This window comes from Ovis canadensis, chromosome 6 (assembly GCF_042477335.2).
Source record: "Ovis canadensis isolate MfBH-ARS-UI-01 breed Bighorn chromosome 6, ARS-UI_OviCan_v2, whole genome shotgun sequence".
NCBI lineage: Eukaryota > Metazoa > Chordata > Mammalia > Artiodactyla > Bovidae > Ovis > Ovis canadensis.
The window spans coordinates 62,642,126-62,662,501 of NC_091250.1; the positions used below are offsets into that span (position 1 = coordinate 62,642,126).

Below are 20,376 nucleotides of genomic sequence, written 5' to 3' on the forward strand. Positions count from 1 at the left end.
TAAACATGGCAATAATTGAGATTTTTCAGATGACAAATAGTTTTTAGGTTGTGTATCTGAGTAGTTTCAAAATATAGCACTTCTTTCACTAACCATTTCATATAACCAGCTTTAAGGATAGTTACGTTCGTTAACAATATTTTTACTTTCTCCTTCCTGACCCTCCTACCATACCTTTTGATACTTATAAAGAAGTTTCATACTTTATTAGAAAGTAGTAAGTGTATAAGTAACTGTAAGGTGTTTAGCTGTACAGTACTGTATTGAGATATTAGGAACTGATTTTTCTAAAATACGTAGTTTGTCAAAAGAAACTGTTATGCCAGTTGCTTTCTTAATATTAAGAATGTTAAATATGGTATCATAAACTTAGAAGGTAGCACTTTTTAAAAAATAGTAAGAAAGATGTTAAGAAATCAAATGCAGAGTAGATGTAAATGATGTATTATATGTGTTATATCCTTCGTGTAGATAAAAGTATGTCCAAGGTGTGACACAGCTAATTGTGAATTTGGCTATATTTTAAATATTCTCGTTAATGCAGAGGAGAGGAGAACAAGGAATGTAATGGTGAAGAGCTGGGGCTTTGAAGTCAACAGATACTGTTTTGAATCCTATCTCCACTGCTTACTTGGTGTGTAAATTTAGACAAGTTACTCATATTCTCTGAGCCTCAGCTTCCTGATCTGTAAAGCAAGATTATAATATTACTCCTAAAACCTATTTTGTAGGATTTCATGAGATAGTTCACATAAAGCATTTAGCCCAGTTGCTGGAATTTGCCAAGTGTTTATAAAATGTCAGGTGCTGCTGTATTAACATGTCTCTACATGCACAGTAATGCTTTGTAATTAGTCCCCCCCCCCCCACACACACACACACAGAATTTAGGTGATTTCACAAATCATATTTGAAGGCTTTTAGGACAGCTTGTACTTATATTAAATATAACAGATGAAAACTTATGTGGTGGTACTTCACAAAGCTGTTTCCTCTTTTTAGGCCTGTAGCTTAATGAACTGAACTGAACTTAATACAAGTATATGGCTAAGTGCACTGGGTTCATTCAGTTCAGTTCAGTCGCTCAGTCATGTCTGACTCTTTGTGACCCCATGAACCACAGCTTGCCAGGCCTCCCTGTCCATCACCATTTCCTGGAGTCCACCCAAGCCCATGTCCATTGAGTCGGTGATGCCAACCAACCATCTCATCCTCCGTCGTCCCCTTCTCCTGCCCTCAATCTTTCCCAGCATCAGGGTCTTTTCAGATGAGTCAGCTCTTTGCATCAGGTGGCCAAAGTATTGGAGTTTCAGCTTCAACATCAGTCCTTCCAGTGAACACCCAGGGCTGGTCTCCTTTAGGATGGACTGGTTGGATCTCCTTGCAGTCCAAGGGACTCTCAGGAGTCTTCTCCAACACCACAGTTCAAAAGCATCAATTCTTCTGCATTCAGCTTTCTTTATAATCCAACTCTTACATCCATACATGACCACTGGAAAAAGTTTTATAAGATTGCATTTTATAGATGAAATGAGCAAGTAAATACATGTATTTTAATCTTCTGAAGTTTCTCTTTCACAGTTTTTGTTTCTATCATATTTGCTTGAGGCAGGAATGGACAGGAAGCACACACATTCTTACCTCATCCTAATGTCAAATACATGGCTATAAACTGGCACCTTCTAACTTCCATCATGTTATAACTTCCTGTGATCTTCTTTCGGAGTCAGGGATTCTCCAGTGTTACTTTGAAATGTGATATTGTGAAAACAGTATCATATGTCTTTCATACAACTATGGGATAGCAAGTGGACACAATTAAAAACAAAACAGGTTCTTTAAGGAAGAAAAAAGTCAGTTACATATTCAGCTAACACTTAAATGGCAACTTTATGCTGAGCTGCTGGAAACTTACAATATGGTAGGAACATAAGATGTAATTTAGCAAATAGTTAGAAAATAAGGCAGCACATATGATATGCCATTTGGTAGGAATAGTAAAGTACTATAGAAATTCAGGGGAGGGAGACATCACTTTCAGTTGGTGTTTCTTCTACTTATAACCTTGTGTGTTCAATTGAGGATGTACCTATGCATGACTCATGCATCTTTTTTGGAAGCCTGCTTTTGCTAAATGGCCACAGGAATGTTCCTTTCTTTACTCTGGTGCTGGGTATTTCTAGCCTTTCCTATCTCTTCATTCTCCTCATTACTACAGCTCCTGTTGCTGTCTAAAAGCTTTCTCCACTTAAGCACAGTTATAATTTTTATCTTTAAAGTGCTGGTCCAAAATAATTATGTGGAGGTAGGATTGATGATAACAGTTAGGATAAGGGGAAGAAAGGGAAGCTGTTTGGGTACGGAACCAGGACTCTCATCCATTATCACAGAAACAGCTCTTTAGCTAGCAGCAAAGGGAGGTAATGTAAAGGAGAATCCTCATCTTGCCTGTGTTCCTGTGAAAAGCCCATACATGAGCGCCCCCCATACCCTCTGATCTCCTGGAGATCTGCTTCTAGTCGTCATCCTGTCCCCATTCTCCCCTGACTCACACTGCTTCCTTTGGTCCAGAGCCCTGCTGCAGCTCTGAATCTCCTGAAATCTCTTTGAAATCTTACCCTTCAGGCTGGTAGAGCCCCATTTTCAAGTCCTAGAAGCCAGTCCCATGATGAAGAACTGGCATAGCTCCAGTGGGCTATTGTGTTACTATTGCCAGGCCTTCAGAAGGCCATGGTGCTTACTTGATGTCTGTAGTGGAATCCTGACTCCATTAACACAATTAGCCGGGGCAGATTGCTCATATGTAATGTTTAACTCTTGAATTACTATTAATGCTATATGTCTGGAAGCTTTGATTCTAAAAGAAAATGTGTTTTGAGTTTTAAAGTTAAATAGTGAGCACTTCTTTTAAATCAAGAGCCACCTATATTGTCAATGAACTTGGGGTCAGAAGATTAGAGTTCAAATTCTAGCTGTGTGACTACATTGCAGTTATATGTCCTCTCTTGGCCAAGGTTCTCTGTGTAGACTGTAGAGAAACAGCTGTCTTACAGATGTGGTTTGGAGATGTTAAATATAGTGTATATTAATATGTAAAATTCTAATCAAAGGGATGTGGCATTGTGGTATTAATAATCACTCTGTTAGGCAGAACAAGTTCCTGCCCTTGAGGAACTCATCAGCCAGAGGGTAACACAAGCACGGACAATTTCATTAGAGCACACGGATAAATCCTATGGCAGATATTATGTACATGTGATCAGGGGCGTGAGGAAGAGCAACTGTAATCTAGGAATGGATAGATAGGGAAAACTTCATGGAGGAGTGAGTTCCTGATCTGGGTCTCAAAGGCTAAGGAAGAGCAGCCTGACAAAGAAGGAAGAAGACAGGCATGCCATTCCAGGTTGAAGGAATGACATGTGGGAATATGGCAGATTTAGAAAGCTACATATATGGTTGCAAACGTGGAGCATAAACTGTCTACTTGAAGTACCTAATTTGATTATGAGGGCCGTTTACCTGACTCTAAAGAGGTAACATTATGCTACAGTGGTAAACAATTCCAGACATGGACTTGTTCTGAAACCTGGTTTGACCATTTAGTAATCTGTTTTAGCTAATTAAGAACTTTACCTTCATAAACTAACAGGTTCAGTATGATGACGAAAGTACCTACTTCAAAGATTTGTTGCAGTGGTTTTTGGAAATAAGCTTTGCAAGTCTCCCAGTGTTTAATAAACACTTAGTACATGTTAGGAACAGTTTTGTTGCTGTCCTGAAAGTTCTTAGAGTTACTTTTCCCCCTCTCATTATTCTATAATCTACTGTTCTAGGTTAACAGCAGCATTTTAAACATCATCTTTTGTTCATTATAACGAAATCAAAAACAAAGAATTTGAATGAGTTTTAAAGATGGTCTAGCTCAGTGTCATTATTTTTTGTGCTGAGAAATTGAGTTTCTGGGACTGGAATCAGGTCTGTTTTAATTCCAGAGTTCTTTCTGTTGATATTGGAATAAATTGTCCTAGATCACTCAAAGACAACAACCTGTAGCACTGGTTGCAGTTTCTAGCAGAAACAATAGAATTTAACAGTGTATTGACATTTCCATAGCTTTGCAGATAGATTTAAAAAAAATTCTATATTTTTAAAGAAATACATTATCCTTCTCTGTCTGCCCTCTGGTGGAAATGCTGTTTAGCAACAGCACATGTGAAAGAGGCAGTGAAACTTGGATAATAAAGAACTGGATAATTTTTTAAAATTTACTTCTTAAAAATTGACGTATAATTGATTTCCAGACAATTCTTAATAAGTCTTTCGCCAACAAAAATTCCTTACACAGAAAAGTTCCTCTTTCTGTTTGAATCTCCTTTCTAAAATGTGAAAATAGATTTTCATAATAGTTGTCAATTACAAACACATTCTGCTTCATTTATTTGAGAGAATCTTGTTGAGCACCTTTTGGGTACCAAGTGCTAGGGATAGAAGAATGAGCAAGAAACTTATGCTTGAGAGGTATAAACAGATGTTAAGACAGTAATCATAGAAACAAATAATCATAAATGCTATGTTAAATGCTATGCCTAAAAGTGTGATATATGATCATATAGAAGTGTTTGAGAAGGTTCCCCAAGGAATTAAAGTTTTAACTGCAGTATGAAGACTCAATAAAGTAAATAGGTAAAGGTGAGTCAGAGGGGTGGAGAAAAGGAAAGAGGAAACGCCATGTGTGCAAAGACTCCGAGGAAGGACATAGTATTATCTGTCGTAAGAATCAAAAGACAATTACTGAATTTGGAGCAGAGAAAGCTAATATACATACAGTACAGGTCCTGGTCCTGAGAAGATACTTACCAGGCATTACCAAAGAAGCCAGATAGCATGAGAAAAAGAAGACGATGAAATGAACTCCCCCCACCCACCCTGCACACCAAAGCAAACTGTGTGCTCTGTTAGAATTTTGTGGTTTTACAGATTCATTGTAAAGAAAATTACTTTAGCGCCAGTGTAATTCTCTACTTATTAGATGGAATAATACTAGAATTTGGGTACTTTAAACATGTCGTCCTCTTCATTTGATTTCTCTTCTCTTCTGTCTTGTTTCATTGATAACTGAGAGAATATTCTGATGCACTGGAGTCTTTAGGCTTTTGCTGTGGATCAGATGAACAGCCGTGGATGTGACAGCATCTTATCCTGTTATCTTGGCTGAAGTTTTCGTGTGGGTGTGTGAGGTGCAGCTGTGCTGTCGGTTTCTTGGCAGAGTCTCAGACCAGGCAGTTCTCAGTGCAGTTCGTCTTGAATAGGAAGAAACTTAAAAAAAAAAAAAAAGCTACTTTGCATGTATTAAATTCAGTGGAAAGCACCCAGGGCCTGAACCTTTGGCTGATATTTATTCTAAGTTATTTGGCTAAATGGATACAGCAGCCTCGGGCACATGCCCAGTCTTAATGGCAGGAACACAGGAAGGAGAGCTCATTAAAAAAAATTGTCAAAGCTCTGTCTCAGTATAAAATTATCAAATGTTGTATGTTACTTAAAAGTTAATTTTTGTTTAAGTTTTGTTTCTGATTTATTTAAACTTTTCTTCTAAAGAACGCGTAATGAAAAGGGCAGATTGTGAACATCCAGCTTTGTTTGCAAAAGTAAATTCATACTCAGGAAGCTCTCATCTCAGGTTTATCACAGATGGATTCCCAGATCTGCTTTTATTGCTCACTTTTTTCCTTCCCTCTCCTTCGGCCTTTTCTGTGAATTGTAAGCATTTTGTTTTTCCGCATCTTCAAAGTATGTATGAAGACGAATGTGGAGCTCTTCTTTTTTCAAGCACATTCACATCCTTTCCTTTGGATAAACTTGTCTTTGTTCTTCTTGAAGTTGGAAATGTCTTTAGCTGCTTCCAGTATTTAACTGCTTGTTTATATCTCTGCTGTTACTTGATATTACTCCTCTCGCAGTAGCATAGGATCAGGTCCTGAGGTCAGTTGCCCTGGGTTGAGATCAGTTCTGCTGGTATCTTGATCCCATTAACCTCTCAGTTTCTCGTCTCCAAAATGGAGAGAATCATGTTAGTGTCTCATAAGTTTTTGTTTCTTTTTAAGGCTTAAAGGGAAAAATGCATATAAAGGGTTTAATTCAAAGTAAGTGTCTAGGAGAAGAGATGTTAGTTGTCCTTTTCTTCATAATTTGGAGCCAGTCCCCTAGAATCCAGTAATAGCTATCTTCAGCTCTTTTGAGTGATCTCATTCAGTCTAAAGACCATCTGTATGCTCATGACTCCTAATTTATGTCTCTATTCCTAACCTTACTTTTCCCTAAGCTCAAGATTTGTATATATGACTGCTCTTGTCTATCTGCGCTTAAATATCTGATACATGCTTGAAATGTTTAGACACGTTATAATGTCTAAAAATAGAACTTTCTGTCTCTATCACCTGCCCCACTTGCCGCCCAAGTCTAGTCCTCCTCACTCTTTCCTGTCTTAATTAGTGGAAGCACACTCTGTGCTTCTTTAGACTTTCTTCTGCCTACCAGTTTCCATCCATTTCATCAGAACATCTAAAAGCATTTTCCCCAGAATATGTCCTGAATCTGGCCACTTGTCCCTATATCCTCTACTAGAACCTTGGTCCAAGACAATAACTCCTTTTGCTTGGATAAGGACTGGTCTTATTTCTCTTTGTTTTCAGTCTTGTCTCCCACAATTCATTCTCCACAGTGGAGAGTGCTGTTTTAAAAGCATAGATTATATACTTCTCTTTCTTCTTATTGAAAGATATCCGGAATTCTTGAAAATCTTTTTTGACCTGGCCCTTCTGACTACTTTCTATCCCTCATACACAGCTGGTTCATTCCGTAAGGTTTTTATACCAGCTCTTGTCTGTTTGGATTGTTTTTTCTCCAAGATCATCAGTGTTGGCTCCTTGCAATTTTGGGGTCTTAAATCACGTAACAGCTCCTCAGAGAAACTTACTCTGACATCTTTCCTTTCTTTTGCAATAGCTGATCATTATCTGAAATTCTTCCTCTTTTCTTCCTCCTTCTATTAATTGCCCCTACCCACTCCCAAAAGAATTCATTTTATGAAGGCAGGAAGTTTATCCATCTTCTTTACTGCTATATTCCCAGTGCCTAGAATGGAATCTGATACTGAGAAGGTTTATAATGTTACTGGATGGATTGTTAAATGAAAGGAAGAATGAATAAATGTATATCTGGTAAGTTTTTTTTACAGCCAGGGAAATAGTAGATTATTTCATCCTGTTCAAATTTGCATAGATGCTTATTTTAGAATTAAACATGCTAATGTTTTGTTCCCTTTTCCTTTATGTCGCTCTCTGTTCTAGATTGTAAGCCCTTAAGGGTAAGAGGTATGTCTCCATTGTTTTGAGCTTCTCATATGATGCCAAACATCATTTTAGTACTTATTAGTGATTGAATTGAAAATTCAATCTAACACTGTTATTTCCTCTGAAGTTACAGTAGTGTTATATATGTATGTACATACATATATATAATTTTTATAAATTCTGAAAGCACATGTGTTTAAAATATTCTTTTGCTTTTTATCTTTTGTAGTTCATAATTGGACCCTTGAGGACACACTTCAATGGTTGATAGAATTTGTTGAACTACCCCAATATGAGAAGAATTTTAGAGACAACAATGTCAAAGGAACAACGCTTCCCAGGTGGGTCTTTATTATCTGAGTGTTGTTTTTTTTTTCCTACTCCTAGAGAATAAGGTCACTTTTCAATTAAGTTACTTCTGTGGCTAAGGACTCAAAGGAAATATTATAAATATATCCATTCTTTGATACTTGTAAGGTATGAATTTGTAGGTTTTAATCAGTTTGTCCTGCTTGAATAATCAGGTCTTTTAAAAACATTATTCCTAGGGAAAGTAATTTTGAGAATTAGAAGATGGGTCAACTATATCTTTTTTAGATAACATCAAAGGACCAACCTCTGACCCTGTGGTAAAAGTAACAAAACTTATTCATTTGATATGAGAAAACCTATTTGAATGGATTAATGTACAGATACCTCTTAATTGTTGCTCTTTTAATAACAGCAATAACCACTTAATATTAGTGACAGTAAGTTAAATATCAAAAAAAGTTTAATAAAAGGTAAATGATAGTAATTATTTTTAAATGTATATTACACAGAGATGCTTTGTATTATCTCATTTAAGCTTCAGGTTAAAATTAAGTATGTACTATTATTCCCATTTTATAGATTAAAGAAACCAAGTCGGAAAGAAGTTAAATAGTTTGCCCAAGGTAGTATTTGAACCTGGATAGATCTGATACCAAAGTATAAGGTGCCAGTTTATCCCTTAGATGTCTGGAATTAATTGTCACTACTTTTCTAAATTATATTTAAAAATTCCATTAGTTAACCTAATAATCACTAAAGATTTAAATGTTAAAATTTGCAGAAATTTCACTGAAATTTGACCCTTACAAGATTGTTCATGTTCCATTCAAACTTAGATTGTTCCTGTATCAAAAAAGACTTTAATAATGCTGTCTATTATTATATGCATATTTCTAATCAATTTGCCTGCATGTATCTTATTTAAGTACACAGCTGTTTTTGCTTAGAAGTTTGTATTTTGGATCAAGTTGAAAGTTTTCATATCTCCTTAAATGTATTCTGAACGTCAGTATTTCTGATTTTACTGTGCACATGACTATAATGATGAAATTAATGGGGTTAAGAGTCAAATCAGTAAGTGCATATTAAGTATTTTTTATATTCATGGTGCAACTAGATGCTGGAAAGAAGAAAAAAATTAAAATTGAATTCTTGCTTTTAAATAAGACAAGTTTCTAAGTTAAAACAGTATAATAGAGCATTAAGGTGGGATTAGGGTTTTTTAAGTTGTTTATGTTAACTCTGTCACTTATATGACTTTCCTTATGTTGTCCTTTGGAAAGTTTCTTTACATAATAACAACATGAAATAAACAGGCTGCTCAATATTTTGACTGTAAATGTTATGGCCACTTTTTTCTTTTAGTGAAGTAAACGTTTTTAGTTTTTAGTCACTAAGTCATGTCAAACTCTTTTGTGACCCCATAGCCTGTAGCCTACCAGGCTCCTCTGTCCATGGGCTTTCCCAGGTAAGAATACTGGAGTGGGTTGCCATTTCCTCCTCCAGGGGACCTTCCAGACCTAGGGATCAAACCTGCATCTCCTGAATTGCAGGCAGATTCTTTACCACTGAACCATCTGGGAAGCCTGAAAATTATCAGAGATCCTCAAATTCTGGTAGAATTGTTGAGAAAACATCACACTTAATCAAGATAAGTTTTTCAAAATAGTGAACATGTTACTACAGAAGAAAACTTATAAATGTAGAAGTTCAACTTTTAGGTCAGCCTACTGGTGCCTTTTTGAATGGAGGGGAAAGAAAAATTGGCATAGTCTTCATCGAGCCCCTTTTATGTGGTAATAGAGATTAGATGAGTCCATTCAAAGGGGCAGTAGCAATTAATTACCTAAGTCACAAAGCTTTTTGTAGTGTAACTATAGATAAAAGAGCTATTTGTAAGAATGTATAAGAAAATGTATTACACATTCCAGTTGTACACATACCTACAGTAATTCATTATTTTCTTTCCTTTCTGTGACTTTAAAATACTATTACATCTGTAGTAGGTAAACTATGTTAGGTTTCATATCATGGTTATCTTAAGCCTTTTACTGTGTTTTCTGTATTCTGTAATTCTGTTACCAGAGCTTATACTAAGGCTCTCTTCACCTGACACATGCCTCCTCATTCCTTTCAGACCTGTGTGAACTTCCCTGACATCCTCACCCACGCAGGTAGAATCCCTTCCACCTCTGGACTCATATTGAACTTTGCGTAAAATTCTGTTTTATAGTTTCATTTTTACTACATCTCATTGTCTCTCTTAAATTTTGTATACTGATAGTATTACTATCCATTCTTACACCCATCCATGCATTCATTCATCTATTACATAAACATTTATCAAGCATCTACTTTGGCCAAGCACCATGCTAGTTTTGGGGATAAAGAGATAAGACACAGTTTGCCTTCAGGCACTTTAATAAGTGTCATATTAAAGATGTGACAAGAGCTTACACACAAAAGGTTACCCACAGAGATGATGAATGTAGGCATTTTCTATAGGGAAAGTTAGAGTTCTTTACTCTCTAAAGTTTTGTGGAAACCTCATAGGAGTTCTATAACCTGAAATCTTCCTAAATAAAAGGTTCAGAGTTAAGTCATTGGAATCATAGATAATTGGGATTGAATCCCTACCTTACTTACTAATTATGTCATCTTGGGCAAGTTACAACTGCCTTAGTTTCCTCATTAATAAAATGGCAATTTTACATATATTATAGAATTCTTTGAGTTTGTAAAGTTCTTGGCACAGTACCCAGCACATAATACATGCTTTTTTTTAAAAAATTGTCATTGTTATTAACAGTTTTATTACTATTATTACACTTTGTGTCAGAAGATTCGTCTTTGTATCCCACTTGGTTGATAAGAAATCTTAACTACTTGGCCTACTTGGATTGGAAGTCCAAAACAAAGCAATTTTATTTCCTATTTCACCTGAGCCTTTTGGCACCCTGCAGACTTTCTTCATTGCTAGTGAAATAGTTCTATACTTCTCATTACAAATATTCCTCAATTTATTCCCCCAACCAGCGATGACTTTTTCATTTATGACGTCAGTGAACTTTTAAATAGTTTAAATATTAGAATGTAAAGGCACAGGTTTTTAAAATGATATTTATAAAGAAAATGAATATGATCTAAATTGAGAATGATTAAGTCTGCTGTGTTAATAAGTAAATTGCTTACAATTTTCTTGTTGTTTATGAAATGACGGTAAAATGCCAGAGGTAATTTAATAATTATAAAGTATTTTGAATTTGATAAATTTCTGAATCACATTAATTTATAGCATAAAGAAACCTTTTAGAAAACAAGAACATCAACATAGCAATGAAATTATTGACATACAGTATTTGCACTGCTAAGCTTGCACTGAAAAGGTTTTTGTTGCATATAATAAAGTATTAAATTGCATTTGGGTGAACTCTTAATCATCACTAATATATATAAGTATTAAGTATGTTGCTGAAATATTTAAATGTACATCCTAGTAATATTTTTAATATATATGTATTTTTTAAATAAACAGGATAGCAGTGCATGAATTTTCATTTATGATCTCTCAGTTGAAAATCAGCGACCGGAGTCATAGACAAAAACTTCAGCTCAAGGCACTGGATGTGGTTTTGTTCGGACCTCTAACACGTTAGTATTCTCTTGCACAAAATATGATGCAAAAGAGTAATCAGATCATCTGTTGTTATTTAAAGAAAGAAAAAGTAAGAAAGGTAGTAGACCAGAAGAACCCTCTGTTGGGTAAAAAGTACTATCTTAAAAGATTTATAGGATGAGATTTTCTGTCATTGAAATATCGTGTGTGGTATTTTCAAGGCTGGTTACTGATGTAGAAAGTTGTAAAACTGTATGTAAGTTGATTAAATTTCTAGATTTAAAACTCTATAGTAGTTTTAATGTTTGTTATTATAGTTCGATATTCACTAGAGTCCTTTTTAAAAAAGGTGCATTCTCACTATCTTGATGACGTGAAATAATAAATCCTAACTGGACTTTATTAATTACCAGGGAAAAGATTTTTAAGATACAGATCATAAACAGTGGCCCTAGAGGCCTACTTGAAACTGTATAAAGTAACAGACTATTCTGGCAGAAGCACAAGGTAGAGAATATTATTTAATTGTTCTGAGGAAGAACATTTAAGAAATTGCTTTGTCATATTTGTAAGGAAAATAAACCTTTTTCTTTACCTTGACAGGAATACTTTTTTCCCAGAAGGGAAGTTTAATTTGTTTACGTCATTTAATTTCAGATTTCAGAAAGCTTTGGGGGAAAATTGTTTGAAGAGTACACATTCTAGAGGAATTTTATTTTTCAAAACAGAATAACTAAATTCTAGAAAAAATGGCTTTCACAAATTATAAATGAAGAAACTAATGTTTGTTTTACCTCAGTTTTTGCAGTTAAGAGGCTTATAGATTTCTATGATACTGTGTTGGGGGTCCCCCTGCTTAAAAAAGGGTTACTGGAGAGGTTGGATGCATTCCATGAGTTTACTGGTGGTTCTTTTTTGGCTCAGGCTAAAAGAGCAGCTGGTGAAACAGCTGGAACCCCGCTTTGTGAGAGTTGGTGGAAATGCACTCTTGGTGGGAATTACAAACCCTAGGAAATAGAACACTATTGAAATGCCAGGCGTTCCATGGAGATGATACCCTTTCTAACCTTTTCCTTGTCCTGAGTTTTCAACTGAATCTATTAGGGATTGTCTTCTGTGAGATTCACTCTAGTTTTTTCATGTGAATTATTGGTTAAAATAGGAATTAAACTATAGCATTTGTCTCTGTATACAGATTGATTGGGGATATTTTTATTTTATTGATCCAAGAACAAACCATTCTGTAAGCCAAACAGTATTATCATTTGTAAAGAAACCAAACTAGTCTCAAAGAATGTTGAAAACAAATGTATTAATAAACAAACCAGTTTAGAAGTTAATGATGCATTACCTTTTTAATGTGTTTGTCTTAGAATTATTACTTGAGTGAATGAACCTTATGGTTGGAACACCCACATTAAGATTATTAAAAAGAAGAAAAAAAAAAAAACTAGCAGTATCAAGTGAATGGAGATACATTTTAGAGGAGTTTTCACTGAAATCCTTACCAGTTCATGGTATTTGTTGTATAGTTTGAGACTTGTCCATCTTTTTATTATTATTTCTGGTGATTATAGTTCAGCCTGAATAAGTCTCATATTTGAACTAGAGCCTGAGCTGAACCTCTCAGTCTGAGGCAGAATAAAAACAAATCCTTTTGAGACTTGAGCCTTCTGCCAAGGAGTGAAGAGAGAATCTCTTTCACTGTAGGTGAGGGTATCTGCTCTGAAAATATGAAGCGCTGAGGATCTCTGGCATAGAGCATGCTGTTTATCACACTATATAAGCATACACGAACTCTAGGCTTGTAAGCCTAGGGTTCATTTCTGTGGCGCTCTTCATCTTGTCAAACATGGAAAATATCTCCTTGCTGCTAGAGGTATGGGCAGCTAGGCAGTTTTTCACTGAACACCTATAATCTCTTTGCAAGAAATAATACATCATGTTTTATTAGTTACCCTGCATCCCTCAATTGAGCCCCTGCTTTCAGAGATAAACTAGGAAATTATTTGACTAGCGGTTTCTGTGTTTTGTATTACTGAAGACAATAGGCCCTGGCTCCTTACTCCTTACTTTAGAAACAAGTAAGTGTTTAGAAACAAGTAAGTGTAGGAGTTACTTCTATCCCTGGGACCTGTTTCCCTCAAGTTACTCAGATCTCTGACAAAAAACCACCTAAAACATGGCTTGTCGTGATCATTTGACCCGTGGTTTCTCAACCTTGCCACTATTTGCATTCTGGGCTGTATAATTCCTAGATAATTCTTTCTTATCACCAGAGTGGGAGCAGGAAAGAGATTATCTTGTACATGATTGGGTGTTCAACAGCACCCCTGGCCTCTACCTACTAGATACCAGTAGCAAATAGCCCTACTTCTACTTCCCAAATTGTCAAGCAAAAATTGTCAAATGTCTGCTGGAGGGAAATGTCCCTCTCAGTTGAGAATCACTGATTAATCCTAATTAGTTACGTGGCTACATGCTTGGGAAGAAAACTTTCTGGTAAATGATAAGGGTTTCAGTTTCTGTATTAAAGCATGGCCACTACCTAACTTGTCTGAAGGAAGGGAGTTGGGCTGGTGATGGTGAAGCTTGTTATGACTCTTCACCCCGTAGAGGACCATTCTCTGTAGAATGCCCCAGGAGTTTTGTCACTAACTCCTGTACCAGCAGGGGCATAGTGCATCCTTGTGGGGTTATCTCTGCCCCCTGTTGTTGTTTAGTTGCCCAGTCATTTCCAGCTCTTTTGTGACCCCATGGACTATAGCCCGCCAGGCTCCTCTGTCCATGGCATTTCCCAGGCAAGGACGCTGGAGTGGGTTGCCATTTCCTCCTCCAGGGGACCTTCCTGACCCAGGGAACAAACCTGCATCTCCTGCATTGCAAGCAGATTCTCTACCACTGAGCACTGGCGAAGCCCTTGCCTCCTATAGGCCTAGTATATCAGGTAGTTATCATAAACTCATTGATGATTTGAAGAAAAAGTTTGTAAAAGGCTGGGGCTTATATATGGGAGGGACATCTTCATATTTTGTTTTGTTTTTAGATATCTACTACTTTTTAAATTAAGTGGCCATGTGTATTGAGATTTTGTGATACTCAAAGATTAATTGGCCATCTGTAATTCTTTTTATAGGCCCTCCTCATAACTGGATGAAGGATTTTATCCTTACAGTTTCTATAGTAATTGGTGTTGGAGGATGTTGGTTTGCTTATACGCAGAATAAGACATCAAAAGAGCATGTTGCAAAAATGATGAAAGACTTAGAGAGTCTACAAACTGCAGAGCAAAGTCTAATGGACTTACAAGAGAGGTAAGTAGGTAAAAAAGGCTATAAATCTTGTTTATGTGGGACCGTACAGTTTGTGAATATGTAATATGGGCATGTGCTTATGCATTTGTATTTAGGTTGATACATACATCAGGAATTGTGTGTACACTCACTTCCTTTCAAATTTTTAGAAAGGTCATAATTACAAATTTATTAAAAAAAACTATGCAGTAGGGAATAAATGGGTATTAAAAAGGTATGCATTAGGGAATAGATGGGTAGAAGACAAGTGGAAATCAAATGTAGGTAGAATTACATGTGTAGTTAAATTTTATTTTAAACATGACTTAAATAATTATCAATTTTTTAAAAGTGTTTTTCCTGAAGAGTGTTTCCATGCTATTTCCCTATGTTTAGCCCAAGATAAACCAAATAGCTATCTAGTAGGTTACCTGATGTTTTTGTTGTCCAAATTTAAGATAAAATAGAAATTGCTGCAAATTGTGATCGAAACATGTATATTATTGCTTGATACATATTCACTAAAATAATGAAATTTTGGAAACTTTAATGAGGAATTGTCATGTTTATTCTGTAAGGCTTGAAAAGGCACAGGAAGAAAACAGAAATGTTGCCGTAGAAAAGCAAAATCTGGAACGCAAAATGATGGATGAAATCAATTACGCAAAGGAAGAAGCTTGTCGACTGAGAGAGCTGAGAGAGGGAGCTGAATGTGAGCTGAGTAGACGTCAGTATGCAGAGCAGGAATTGGAACAGGTATTTACATTTTAAAGAAATGTTTGTGAGGAAATTTGTATTGCTACTCTGAGGATTTTTTAAAAATTTTGTTCCGTCTCCTACATTTTGTTCCATCATATATTCTTCCTTGGTCAGTAGTAGGGTCACCTGTCCATATTGTTAGCACTGGGCAGAGTTCATACAGCAAAAAACAGAGAACCAACTAAAAGATAAAGTTAGCATTGTGTTCACTCATGAAGTCCTAGCCCATGCCACGTTGTCTTGAGTAAACCTAAGATGTTTATTTAATATCTGTAGTATGTGTCAGTTTCTGACTATAACCTAGTAGTAAAGTATTAGTATATATAACGTTAAACTTCTCTGCTCATGTTAATAATCTCTATTAAACATCCATTTTAATCCTGTTAAATGGTTTTAGAACATTCTGTGGTACAGATTTTGAAGTTGTCCAAAAGGTGTCCTTTCCAATATCTGCTTCTACTGTGCATTTACTCAGGATGGAATTCAGGCATTACACTATCCTTCAGAGAAGGTGGGGAGGTCACCGGAGAATATCTTCATAGGTAGATGTATTAGTTTTCTAATTCTGCTATAAAAAATTACCACAAACTTAGTGGCTTAAAACAACACATCGTTATTATCTTAGGGTTCTTGCAGTCAGAGTCTAAAATAGGTCTACAAGGCTGCATTCCTTCTGGAGGCTCTGGGGAGGATCTGTTTCCTTGCCTTGTCCAAATTCTAGAGGCTGCCTGCATTTCTTGGCTCATGGCCCCTTCCTTCATCTTCAAAGCCTGTTGCTCCAGCCTCTGCTTCCGTAATCTCATCTCCTTCTTCTGACTTTGACCCTTTCTTTACTGATAAAGAATCTGAGGAACAAAACGAAGACAAGAAAGTGTGTTCAAGTTTAGAGAGTGACTTGTAAGACAGGGCCAAGAACTTAGGTATTCTGCCTCCCACTTTGCTTCATGCACTATTGTCTTCTCAGTCAGGTGCCAAACATGAAATAAAAATTAAGTAATGAATGAGTTTTGGTTTAAACTTAGACTCATCAGAAAATGTTCAGTGATTGGTACTAGTTCCTTCAGGATTGTCATTTTTGGAAGGACTTGTCTGACTGAATGCAGCTATCTCTTTGGTTAACTGTTAGCTTTTCTTTCTCTCATACCTTAGACATTGTCTTTTGAGTCTTTTCCCTTTAAGGAGTTTGTTCTCTAAAATGACTCCTAGATTTATTTTTCAGTCTGGTCCTGTTTACGTGACAGAACCTTCTTTATACAGAATGTAGTAAAGAAGCAAGGAGTTCACAAAAAAAGCCTAGCCAAATTACCCTGTGTTTGAGAATTAATTTTATGTTTTTTACTCCTGTGACAACTCCATACCTATTCTCAATGAGAATTCAAGCCTTGGATTTTTCGCAGTGCTAAACTAAAAAGTTTGATAACTGTTTTTCTGATGTTTGCAGATAAGAAAGAACAAATCAGAAAGCAGTAGAGGGAAATCTTCTATAGAGACATAAACTGAGGGCATGTTGTAATGGAGACTGCCTCTCAGTGAGAGGGAAGACACCATGTAAAGAGGGACCTCTTAATCACAAGTATTCTAGTTTGGAGTTTGGAGCCTAGAGGCCTTGCACTCCATGCTAGACCCTAAGATTACCAGGATATTACAACCCAGCACAAATTTAATAATCCTAATGAGATCCTCAGTCAGTAAGTTTAAAGGAGAGAATTGGGTATTTAAAAAGAACTCCATCCAATATGATTATAGTAATAAGAAACACAATTTTATGAGTGCTTACTGTGTGCCAAAACTTTATGCTGTGTACATCATTGCAAATGGTTTGCTCATAAATTTTAATCCTCACTGTACATAGATACATTCTCATTTACAGATGAGATGTGTATGCAGAGAGGTTTAATAACTTGCCATAGGTAGCACAGCTATTATGTGGCAAAGGAAAGATTACATGTGTCTTATTCCAAAGTCCATGTTTTCCCGTACTGCTATTAAAAGCTTTGTTTATAGAAGCAAATTTAACTAGGAAATTAATTTACATATTGTGTCACATAATCCGCAGTTCCACATAGTTTAAAGCTTTATTGTATTTTATGTGATGGGTAATCAACTCCTCAAAATTAAAAGGCAGAAAAACTGGTACATATTTTGTTAATTTCCATTAAACAAGAGCTTTTGGATGAATAATAGTACCACTTTATATTTTGTGTGGTTTAAATACATAAATTATTTTGTTCTTAAAGTCTCAAGGAACTTAAAATCAGGACAAGTCATAGTACCCCTGTTATACACAAAACAATAAGCCTCAGAAAGGAAAGAACTTGTTGAAGCTCACAGAGGTATACATCGTAAAGTCAGGTCCAGAAGCCAAGTTTTCATATACTTTGATTGTTTTTGTGTGTGTATGTATGTGATACCATGTTTTTAGTTATTACTGTTTCAGTCCTAAGACACAAAAATTATATAATTATTATATTTTGAAACAACTTAATTCATCATTTGTAAAAACTATTAATTATTCAATTTTCACTGCATCTATTTCCCTCTTTATTGAGCTCTTTGGGGGAAATACATTTATGGACACAATATTAAGGAAAATCTTAATGAGAAAAATATGGGCGAATTTGTTCAGATTATCTGTATTCTTACCTGACAATGAAAATTTACAGAAATTTTAGCTTTAGAAGACGACGGGCATGTGACCTTCACTTTGTAGTGTTACATAGAACTCCGTGTCACAGGACCTGAGCTCAGCTTCTTTCTTGAGAGATTAGCAGGGACGCCACAGGGCTCTGCCAGCTGTCTTATTAAGCACAGTATTGTCCCAAGCATATTGCATAGCTAATCGTGTCAGGCAAGTGTTGCTTATGATTTGTCTTAAGTAAGTAAGTGTTGTTTTACTTTCCCTGTTAATGTCTATATTTTGAATTATTTACTTCCTGTCTGATGGTTTTAGAGTTTTAAAAAGTTTTTAGAAAACTTGAAAAAGTTTTAAAAAGTATTTCTCTACATTTTTTTTCTTGTAGTATCTGACAGCTGTTCTCTTTATCAGAAATTTGTGTCTAGTATTCTAGTTTACCCTGGCGGGTAAGGTTTACTTAAATAAATTAGATTTCATCAGATCAGACGTTCCTTTGCACGTTAGTTTAGGGATGAAGTTTCAGTTTACTTAACTTGGGAAAAATTAATTTGCAGTTCTGGGGCTCCCGAAGCAGGATGCTCCATAGTTCACTCATCGCTTTGTCTGAAGGTCTGAATATGTATGCATAATTTCATAAACTCTATCCTGTATCTTTACACATCCTTAGCTTGAGCTCTTGCTAGTTTTTAAGTGAATCATTCCTAGAATAGGTTATCTCTTCCTCTGTGTCATTTTCTTAGACTGTCCCTAAGAGGTTTTTTGTTAGCACTTAATGCCACCTCACAAACTCACACACTAAGCATTTTAGTTTTCTGTTTATTGTCTGGCTCCCTAAAAGTTAACTAGAGGAAAAACTTACACATTCTGACACGGAAGCTATTCATAGTTTCCCTTGGAAAAATCAAGATGAATCTCACTCATTGTCTGTTTTCTTGAAATTTACATTTGGCCTGCAGGTGTTAGTTTATCTACTTTTTGATATGTGAGAAGCAGGAAAAAATTAAATAGAGGTGATATAAGACAGACTATAAGAGGCAAATGTGCTCATAACAATGAGAAATAACTGTCATAAAGAAGATGTCTGAAAACATTTTTTAAATGGTGTAATTACTTTAAAAATGAGTGCATAGTTATAGTTTATAGTTCCCAGCAGAGTCTATATAGTGTGTAGTTCCCAGCAGAGTCTATATAGTGTATAGTTCCCAGCAGAGTCTATATAGTGTATAGTTCCCAGCAGAGTCTTCTGGGAACATTAGAAGGGGTAATAGGACAAGTATTCACCCTGTTTTTGATATTTCTTCATATTCTGTCCATAAACAAACAAAAAAACACATTATGAGAAAAATGTAATCCATTTCAGTTGTTACATGCCCTGGGTGTTTGTCTCTCAGTTGATTCTGGCTATTATAAAATGTGAAAATGCAGTATTGCAACCTAAGAGAGATGTAAGCTCCCTCTCACCCTCTGTCTTTTTACAATCTTGCTTAGTGAGTTTAAGATGTACTTAAACCTTTAACTTTGGTTTTAATGTTAGAAATATCATTTTAGACTGTGATTTTACGAAGAGTATAATTCAAATTGCTTTTTTCTTGTAAATCTGGTACTTAAAAAAATCTTAATTTCTTTTTTTAAAAACAACTTAATTTAAATAGTTTTTTAAAAGAGAAATTTCTCTTTCTCTCTCCAACCTCTGCCACTTTCCTTTGCATCTCTTTCTACCTCCCTCTCCTCCACTCCTCCTCCTCTTTCTCTCTCTTTTTTTTCCCCCTCCCTCCCTCTCAGGTTCGAATGGCTCTAAAAAAGGCGGAAAAAGAATTTGAACTCAGAAGCAGCTGGTCTGTTCCAGATGCACTTCAGAAATGGCTTCAGCTAACACATGAAGTGGAAGTCCAGTACTACAATATAAAAAGACAGAATGCTGAAATGCAGCTAGCTATTGCTAAGGATGAGGTACTCGACTGTATTGACTAAACTTACTAACATTTCTAAAGGGATTAACCAGTTGGTGTATAAAGGCCTGAATAAAATTTGTAGTATCACAGATTCTTTCATGAATTGGAACTTAGTGGGTAGATTGACTCTTGTAATCATAGGCTGTAAAGTTACTTTTTTAAGAGAAGGGTATACCTTTCAGAATGACCTTAGTATCATTTAAAAATCATCCCTACTATCATGATCATAAATGTTTTATACAGAGCTTTTCTCCTCTAGGTTGCTGCTTCATATCTGATTCAGGTTAGTAGTTACTAGAACTTAATGTCTGACTATTAATAATTGTGTGAAATTATTGAGTCTTATTCTGATTTCTAGTGAAAAAGAACAATAAAAAACAGTGCAGTCACTAACACCTCCATTGCAGTAGGATATAGTTTATGTTCTTCTAGTTTTAAATAGAAGAGTCAGGTCTTT

The 20,376-nt window shown here is 35.7% G+C and overlaps 1 protein-coding gene across 2 annotated transcripts in view; it reads left to right on the forward strand.

Annotated features, from left to right (window-relative positions):
- STIM2 (stromal interaction molecule 2) overlaps positions 1 to 20,376 on the forward strand; it is a 183,721-nt gene that overhangs the window by 145,236 nt on the left and 18,109 nt on the right. Inside the window, exons 4-9 of one of the 2 annotated variants that reach the window (XM_069593824.1) lie at positions 7,582 to 7,693; positions 11,200 to 11,315; positions 14,417 to 14,594; positions 15,152 to 15,329; positions 19,750 to 19,917; positions 20,179 to 20,202. In XM_069593824.1, the coding sequence (XP_069449925.1) occupies positions 7,582 to 7,693; positions 11,200 to 11,315; positions 14,417 to 14,594; positions 15,152 to 15,329; positions 19,750 to 19,917; positions 20,179 to 20,202 (776 nt within the window). The remainder of the gene's footprint in view (positions 1 to 7,581; positions 7,694 to 11,199; positions 11,316 to 14,416; positions 14,595 to 15,151; positions 15,330 to 19,749; positions 19,918 to 20,178; positions 20,203 to 20,376) is intronic. The other variant, XM_069593825.1, reaches the window with a different exon arrangement.